The sequence below is a fragment of the Malania oleifera genome, chromosome 1, assembly GCF_029873635.1.
Source record: "Malania oleifera isolate guangnan ecotype guangnan chromosome 1, ASM2987363v1, whole genome shotgun sequence".
Taxonomy (NCBI): domain Eukaryota; kingdom Viridiplantae; phylum Streptophyta; class Magnoliopsida; order Santalales; family Ximeniaceae; genus Malania; species Malania oleifera.
In genome coordinates this window covers 5,668,972-5,678,612 of record NC_080417.1, presented here as the reverse complement: position 1 = coordinate 5,678,612, position 9,641 = coordinate 5,668,972, and the positions used below count along the sequence as shown (strand labels likewise).

The following is a 9,641-nucleotide window of genomic DNA, read 5'->3' as shown; positions in this document are numbered from 1 at the left end:
AACAGTGTTCAAATGACTGAAGTATCAGGTTCAGTCTTCTGATGTTCCTTAATATACTGAAAAATTTAAACTAGACACAGAGTCAGACGACTAAACTATAAGTTCAGACTTCTGAAGTCCCAGCTCAGACGATTGAACTGAGGGTTCAGTCTTCTAAGGGTGTACCGTTTGTTCAAGATTTCTCCAGAAATTTCCTTAATAGACTTAACTTATTCTTCAATCTTCTGAAATAATTCTTTAGTCTTCTGAGGATGCTCCTCAGTCGTCTTGGCGGACCAAATTCATATTTTTCATTTTTGTTTTCAAAAATCTTTTTTGCTCTCTTTCTTTGATTTCTTACAAAACATTTTCCGGAATTTATAATAAGGTATCTAAATACATAATTAACCTTAGAGGAACTTTCAACATATTTCATAAGATATTTAAATACGAAGTACTTACATAAAGACTTCTTATGACTTTTGACATTCAAAGCACTTAAGTATTCATGCTTTTCTTTTAGCTCTCTTGTTTTGTCTTTCTTTGACTCCATCTTGTTTTCAAACTTCAATATTCTTTAAGCTTTTAGCAAATCCTCTTTAACATTCATGCTCTCATAATCTTCACATTTTATTAAATCATCTTTGAATCCATGTTTTAATTCTTTAAACTTCATTTGTTCATTTTTCTTTGAAATATAAACTTTGAATGATCCTTTTGAACATTTGACCTTATATTCACATACTTAAATCTTGAAATATCATCACTTAACGAAACATGTTAAGTTCCTCTTATTTGTTATCATCAAAATAAGATTTTAAACCTTGTAAAGTCAACAGAAATCCATCCTCCAAAACACTACTTTAATAAAATATTTTATCTTTTTTTTAAAAAAAAAATATGACTTAGATTAAATGGTCATTATAATAAATATGTATTTATTTAAATCATACACAAAATTTTAATTATTTCTTACAATGTTTTAATTTTTAATTCAAAATTAGCTAGATTTAGGGCATGGATTTATGTGCAGCATTCTTAGTAATTTTTCAGTTAAAAATATAATTAATTTCATCTATTGCTAATGCAATAAATATAATCTTCTTAAAATGTTAAATATGTTTTTAAAAATTTTATAATACAAACTAAACAAAATCATTTTCATAAAACAAAGAATGTCGTAAAGTAAAACAAAAGTACGTTGTGCGCCCATGTCCGCTAGCGGCGATAGGGATGAGAGGAAGGCGAGGTAGTAATAAAAATAAAATAAAAATAAAATAAACAAAAGCCACCTACTTGAAACGCGCAAACACTGCGACAACAATCGTTCCCTTTACGCGTTTTAAGATTCATAGACTCATGGTTGTTCATAATGACAAGAGGCAATAAAAAAAGATACGCTCAGATTAAATGCACGAAGAAGACATCAACTGATCCAATGAAAATTTCATGTGAGTTTGACTCCACCCATTTCGCTCTACCTGCCAAAAAGCAGGGTCTTTAAGGACCAGAAATTCCCCCTCCCTCGCCATTCTCGGATCCTCACTCATTCTCGATTTTCTTGCTAAATCCCCAATCCCAGCTTCACAGGCAGTTTCCGGGAAAATTTACAGGAGATAAAAGATGCAGCATTCTTCTGATTGAGTTTGAATCTCACCCATTTTCGCAGTAGCAGCAGCAACTTCAGGGGGAAGGGCGTTGAAATTTCTTTATTGCGCGGCTGCCTTTGTTGATACTTGTGTGTGGGGTTGGAACGGAGACTTTTTTCGCGACTTCCTTTTCTTTTTCCGCCCCTTCTTCCGCGGTTTTCCCTCGGTTTTGAGTTGTATTTGAAGAGAGGCGAGGCAGCGTTGGAGTAAGGAAGAGGGTTGAATCGAGGAAAGGTTGTTGTTAGCTGGGTAGTCATGGAAAGCTATCTGAATGATAATTTTGGAGGAGTGAAGCCGAAGCACTCCTCGGAGGAGGCGCTGGAGCGATGGAGAAACCTCGTTGGGGTCGTCAAGAACCCCAGGAGAAGATTTCGCTTCATTGCCAATCTCTCCAAGCGTCACGAAGCCGCTGCCATGCGTCGGAACAATCAGGTCTGCGTGTGTTTGGATTTCTGCTCTGAAAAATGCCATTCCCTCCAAATGGGTTGTCAGATTTTCTTCTCTCATCTTGAATCAAGTATTGGCTTTTAAAATTTTGTTGGCCTTCTTTGTAGCTGCAATTCAATTCCTGTATGTTATTTTTTTGTGATTAATCCTGACTCATGGGTTTAGTAATTGCCAGACCAATTACCTAGATAGAAGATGACCTCAAATTTGTAAAGCTTGCTGATCTATAATCTGACAGGAATAAACAGGTTTAGCAACAATCAGCAATGGTGTGTTTCCCCTGAGACTGGAATGAGCTTGTTTATTTTTGTCAGCATCTAACTTTAACCTGTGCATGAACCTGCAACACAAAAACTTAGTCAAATTCCCATGGGTAATCACAAATAGCCATTTTTTGTTGAAAGGAGAATAGAACATCTGCACAGACATGGACCAGGTCACGCAGGAACACAAGTTTGACTGACGCAGATGGGGGAGCAAAATAAATTTTATTTAGGACACAACACAAAAGGACAACAAATAATACACGCGCATATTATAGGTTTACGCCCTGTTTATGATAGTTATTAACAAACAAATCCTTAAATATAGCATTCCTCTCATGATTAGCCATAGCATATTTACACCATACCATTTATTAATTATAAAAATGTAGGGGTAGTGTATGAGAGACATTGTTGTGACAAACTTTGACATGTATGTAATACTGCACTGGTCTTTTATAAAAGGATCCATGTTACAATGAATGTGAGTTCTGCTGTGTAGGAACCATGGTAGTTTATAGCTTAATTACACTATCATGAACAAAAAGAAATATAGTTTACATAAAGTTGTTAGAAAACCCAATAAAAACTTGTTATTATAGAGTGCATTGCACTGTCAGTATTCTTAGTTCTTGCACATTAATATGCTTCCTTTTAAGAGCAGAGCACTATTTGGATTGAATGCCTAATATATGTTTTGGGGTACTTAAGTCAAAATTGGAGTTGGTGAGGGGGCTAGGACAGATGCCAAAATGATGCCCAAGAGTGAGTTGAGTTTCTTAAAGTTTACAATTCAATTACCGGAAGGAGCGTGTGATTGAAGGAATGTCGTTGTTCAGAAATTACAGCAAGATGATTGTGGTTGTAGAGAGATAAACAAATGATAAGTAATACCCATTACAGGGCAGCAATAGGAGGAATATGGTTGAGGTGAAGGTTTTTGAGAAGGGAAACGGAAAGGGGCGCATTGGTTTGAGTAGTGAACAAACATGGATCTGTGCTTCAATGGGGAATACAGCTCTAGATGGAGCAGAATGGTGGTAAATGCTGGATGTAGCTTGTCCCAAATAGTTGGGATTGGATTTTGTTTAGTTGAATTTAATTCATAGAATAGTTTTTTACTGATTATTCATGATTATAGTGGATATGCATACATCATTTATTTTTTCGTAACATGCCACACTTACCCTAATTTAGTCCTTTTTCCTTGTCCCATTCACTACTAAAATTCTATCTTAAACTTCTCCTTCAGTTCTTTGTTCCTCATTTTCTTGTTTTATGTGCTAAATTGCTGGAATCTTTTCAAAATATTATTAGATCACATGGCTAACATTTTTCTTCTTGAATCTTGCAGGAGAAGTTGAGGGTTGCAGTTTTGGTTTCCAAAGCAGTTTTTCAGTTTATCCAAGGTGAGGTTTTGGAACCTTGCCAAAATTTATTTATTTTTTTAAAATATTAAAAAAAAAATTCTTCTGATTGATTCTTATGAAATGTGTGCAGGGGCACAACCAAGTGAATATACTGTACCTGAGAACGTCAAAGCAGCAGGTTTTCAGATTTGTGCTGATGAGTTGGGATGCATTGTTGAAGGCCATGATGTGAAGAAGCTGAAAGAGCATGGTGGGGTAGACGGTATTGCAGAAAAACTTTCCACATCAACCACCCGTGGTCTCACTACAGATGGTGACTTGCTGAGCCGTAGACAAGATGTTTATGGAATCAATAAATTCACGGAGAGTGAAGCTCGGAGTTTCTGGGTATTTGTTTGGGAAGCCCTTCAAGACATGACCCTCATGATCCTTGCTGCGTGTGCAGTTATGTCTTTGCTTGTTGGCATAATAATGGAAGGATGGCCACAGGGAGCTCATGATGGCCTTGGTATAGTTGCAAGTATCTTGTTGGTTGTGTTTGTCACAGCAACTAGTGATTATCGGCAATCTTTACAGTTTAGGGATTTGGACAAGGAAAAGAAGAAGATATCCATTCAGGTACTGAGAGATGGTTATAGGCAGAAAATGTCGATATATGATTTACTTCCAGGTGATATTGTGCATCTTAACATTGGAGACCAGGTCCCTACAGATGGACTTTTTGTTTCAGGATTTTCCGTGTCAATAGATGAATCAAGTTTAACTGGGGAGAGTGAGCCAGTAATGGTGAACACTGAAACTCCCTTCCTGCTATCTGGAACTAAGGTGAAAAATGGATCATGCAAAATGATGGTTACAACTGTTGGGATGCGAACCCAATGGGGTAAATTGATGGCAACTCTTAGTGAAGGGGGAGATGATGAGACTCCATTGCAGGTTAAACTGAATGGAGTGGCAACCTTTATTGGGAAGATTGGCCTTTACTTTGCTGTTGTGACTTTTGCTGTGTTGGTACAAGGCCTATTTAGCCGTAAATGGCAAGAGGGAACATACTTGAGGTGGTCTGGAGATGATGCCTTAGCAATTTTGGAATACTTTGCTGTTGCAGTCACAATTGTCGTTGTTGCTGTTCCTGAGGGGCTGCCTTTGGCGGTGACATTGAGCCTTGCATTTGCCATGAAGAAAATGATGAATGATAAGGCACTAGTTCGCCATTTGGCGGCTTGTGAGACTATGGGCTCTGCCACAAGTATTTGTAGTGACAAGACTGGGACACTAACTACCAACCACATGACCGTTGTGAAATCATGCATTTGTATGAATGTTAGAGAAGTAAGTAAACCCAACCAAGCTTCTAGTTTGTGCTCTGAAATCCCGGACTCTGCTGTAAAACTTCTGCTACAATCCATATTTAATAACACTGGAGGAGAAGTTGTAATTAATAAAGGTGGCAAACTTGAGATATTGGGAACACCCACTGAGTCTGCTTTGCTGGAGTTTGGCTTGTCACTTGGTGGAGATTTTCATGCAGAGCAACAAGGTTCCAAGCTTGTTAAAGTTGAGCCATTCAATTCCGAGAAGAAGCGAATGGGAGTAGTGGTGGAGCTTCCTGAAGGAGGTATGCGAGCCCACACCAAAGGTGCTTCAGAAATAGTTTTGGCTACTTGTAATAAGGTCATTAATGCAAATGGTGAGGTTGTCCTGCTTGATGAAGCATCTACTGACTATCTTAAGGTTACTATCGATCAGTTTGCTAGTGAGGCTCTTCGAACTCTTTGTCTTGCCTATATGGAACTGGAAAATGGGTTCTCTGCTGACAGTCCCATTCCAGTTTCAGGATATACTTGTATTGGAATTGTGGGTATCAAAGATCCTGTTCGCCCTGGTGTCAAGGAGTCAGTTGCAATTTGTCATTCAGCTGGTATTTCTGTTCGGATGGTTACAGGAGACAACATAAATACTGCAAAGGCGATTGCCAGGGAATGCGGAATTCTTACTGATGGCGGCATAGCCATTGAAGGTCCAGATTTTCGAGAAAAAAGTCAGGAGGAATTGCTTGAATTAATTCCAAAAATTCAGGTACTTCCTGAATTTTATTTACCAAGCCTCTTTGCAACAATTAAATCGCACAGTAATGAAGAAAAGATATCTGATGATTCTTTCCTACAACACAATTTTCACTTATTAATTATTACTTCTTTTGCAGGTGATGGCCCGATCTTCACCTTTAGACAAGCATACACTGGTGAAGCACTTAAGAACTACATTTGATGAAGTTGTTGCAGTGACAGGTGATGGAACAAATGATGCCCCAGCACTCCATGAAGCAGATATTGGACTAGCCATGGGCATTGCTGGAACTGAGGTGAGTGCAATGAAATATTTCTGCTGTCAACAGTAATTGCAATACTAACTGAAATTGAAAAAGTCTGGTCTACATGCTTAAGAAAAGAAAAGAAAAAAGGAAGAAAGAGATGAATAATTGCATATTGATTCAATTTATTTACCTCTCCATATTTGTTTAAGAACCACCAGACTTTATTTACTATATATAATTTCTTCTTGTATATGTGTGTGTGTGTGTGTGTGTGTGTGTGTGTGTGTGTATATATATATATATTCTGATTTTTTTTTTCGTATATCTTACAAAATGAAGCTGATTTTCTTGCTTGCTTTTGAATCAAGCAGTCAAAATTATGAGTTCAATTTTTTATTTGCGGTGACCAAAATATCTTCAGGCTCAATGCAGTATTCTTTACCAAATCACTGGTTCTTTTTAATTCCATGCATGGATCAGTGGATTCAGTAGACTAGAGCTACATTTATGTTGTAAAACAAAGCACTGAACAGAAGAAACTAATAATTGAATCAGGAATCAAAATATTTGGATTCACTGTGGAAGAAATAAGAATCTGGCTATTTTCAAATAACTACACCTTGGTTTAGGAATATGCTCTGATATTTGTCACCCAGTTATTTCTTTTATTCAAATGGCTGGTGCTTAATTGTTATATCAAGTTCATAGTCTTTAATTTTTTGATTTGCTGTATAACAGATGTGTGAGGCAGAACTAAGCTCCTCAAGATGCCTGGAACGTTTGTTTTCAAATTATATTTCCGGAGTTCATACTGTCACCTTAGCCTTTTCAATATTCTATACTTAATTTGAGTGTTGGTTGAACTGCAAAACTTGTAATGCATATCATTTTGCATTGTTTATTTGCTCTACATTGCTACTTCAGCCAATTGCTTTTCTGTATGTGTTTCCTAAAAGCATACTTTTAGTAGCAAGGGGATAAAGTGAGGGAAATGCCAAGTTTGAAATATGGAGGCTAATGTGGATTCAAAATATTTAAATGCAATGAAGCCTAGGACTGAATATACGCAGTTACTAACACAAAATAGATGCAGTCAATAGATGGCTATAGTTGGTTTATGGCCAACTATGAACAAATTTAATATCTTAGCCCAATGATGGTTAAAGAAGGAAGAAAGCATGGTTATAGGATTAGAGGAGGGAGACATGGTTTGACAGGTTCTTTGGAGTCGTAGGATATGGATCATACCCTGGTAATTATTGACTTCTATTAGACTGCTCTGTAGTCAATATCAGGAAAGCAAAACATCTGTAAAAGCAAGTGTAAATGAAGAAGAAAATTCGCACTTATTTGTAACTAATAAGAAAATATGGAATTAGAAAAGGACGCATTATTTAAGTTGGTCCAGTATTAATTGAGGTTAAGAAGAGGGAAAGTTGGTGTAAAAGCATGATAGATTTTTTTTTTTTTTTTTTTTTTTAAATAAAAAGGATATGTGATTGTGTTTGTCATTGTATCAACTTCAGTATGTTATCAACATTAGTACATTATTTTGTTAGAAACTATAGTAAGAAAATCACCAAATTTTCAAAATTTCCCATTTCTAGGTGGCTAAAGAGAGCGCTGATGTCATAATTTTGGATGATAATTTCTCCACTATTGCGACCGTGGCCAAATGGGGACGTTCAGTTTACATAAACATTCAGAAGTTTGTACAGTTCCAACTGACCGTCAATGTGGTTGCATTGATTGTTAACTTCTCTTCTGCATGCTTGACAGGTAAGAAGTCTGCATGCTCATTCTAATTTCAAATTTAAACTGACCCTGAAAACTGTATCTGTTGAAATAGAAAATTGGAGACTATGATTTGGTTTCCTCTCACTTTTTCGCTTCAAACTATGCCTCAGGAAATGCTCCCCTAACAGCCGTCCAGCTGTTGTGGGTCAACATGATCATGGATACACTGGGAGCACTTGCACTAGCAACTGAGCCTCCTAATGATGACTTAATGAAGCGATCACCAGTTGGAAGGAGAGGGAATTTTATCACTAATGTCATGTGGAGAAATATCTTGGGGCAATCCTTGTATCAGTTTATGGTAATATGGCATCTTCAGGGAAAAGGAAAAGCACTATTCCATCTCAATGGCCCTGATTCTGACCTGATCCTGAACACACTTATTTTCAACTCATTTGTCTTCTGTCAGGTAAATTCTTAGGAAAACCACTTGGACGCTCCTTTTTGCAATTATTCTGTGTTAAGAATCATAGATAATTGACAATTAGGTTTGCTTCTTTAAACTTTAGATGTTTGGAAATATCAAAATACACATAGGATATGACATGAGAGTTCATTTTAATACACCTATGGTGCAAATGATTTTCCTGCACTAGTATCCTTTTTAACCGGGGCAAAAGGTTGTTTTTAGTTGCCAATAATGTGGAAAATGTTTGCAATACAAGTTTTCACCAACTGAGGACATTACTGGTCATTTTGTCCCTGCAGTGTATCTAAAATAGAATTATGTGATAGCATGCTCTGTGCTTCACAAGTAAACCCACCTTGCTGAAACAAATTATTGGAATGGCTACTTGTGTGAATAGATTCTGCCACCAAAAAATAATGAAGTTCATAGTTACGTTTCCAATTTTAATTTTTGGAGTTCGACTTTCTTTTAAACAGAAGGAACTGAAAAGGATCACCCTCACTATTATGTAACTAGTGTTACCATGGATACTAAAAAACCAAGTATTGGTAGCACCCTTTATAACTTCCAAATGGCCCCATGGATTCTCCAAGTGATGTTTTCAAATACCCCGATCCTGTTGTACCTACACGTGTAGATGAGTGATTACCATGCTCTGAGAAATAATGAAGAGTTCCATGCTTAGACTCTTAGTAATATGAGCTCAGCCAGTGGGGTGTACGTGGTCAAACTCGATGCCTATGGTATGCCTAGTCCCAGTTTAAAATTCTAGATTTTGGCTCCATGTGGATCATGTATAATGGCTTGTGCAAATCACAACTTGCAAACTTTATTCTGATAAGGTAGCATAGGTCAATACTTGAGTTACTAATAGTTCCTGATTTAAATCTTGCAGGTTTTCAATGAGATAAGTTCTCGAGAGATGGAGAAAATAGATGTTTTTGAAGGCATAATGAAGAATAATGTTTTTGTGGCTGTTCTCAGTTGCACTGTTATCTTCCAAATCATAATTGTTGAGTACCTGGGTACATTTGCAAACACGGCGCCATTGACTTTTTCGCAGTGGTTCCTTAGCATTTTCATTGGATTCTTAGGCATGCCAGTTTCTGCCGCCTTAAAGATGATCCCTGTGTGAACTGCCTGAAATGGGGATGCTGGTTTTGAATCACATGTTGGAGGACCCTTCATCTAAAGCAAGGCCTCAGAATTTTTTCTTGCTAATGTAGATTATTTATGGATATTTTGACAGGAAAGTAATGTAGTTTGCTAGTTCTTTAGAAGTTGAAAAGATTTTCAAATTCTACAATAGGAGTTGAATGGTTTTTGCAAGATCTTAAATTTTCATTTTCCCTGCCTTTATTTTTTTAAATTATTTTTTTATTTTTTTCCCACTTTTTCTATAAGAATAGG

General features: G+C 36.8%; 1 protein-coding gene across 1 annotated transcript; it reads left to right on the top strand.

The window, feature by feature from the left end:
• Positions 1 to 1,247: 1,247 nt before the first annotated feature.
• LOC131150726 (calcium-transporting ATPase 2, plasma membrane-type) lies at positions 1,248 to 9,560 on the top strand. Its single transcript, XM_058101638.1, has 7 exons — positions 1,248 to 2,060; positions 3,693 to 3,747; positions 3,839 to 5,787; positions 5,915 to 6,073; positions 7,633 to 7,804; positions 7,933 to 8,231; positions 9,127 to 9,560. Exons 1-7 carry the CDS (start codon positions 1,884 to 1,886, stop codon positions 9,364 to 9,366), a joined length of 3,051 nt encoding a protein of 1,016 aa, XP_057957621.1. The 5' UTR covers positions 1,248 to 1,883; the 3' UTR covers positions 9,367 to 9,560.
• The last annotated feature ends 81 nt before the right edge of the window (positions 9,561 to 9,641 follow it).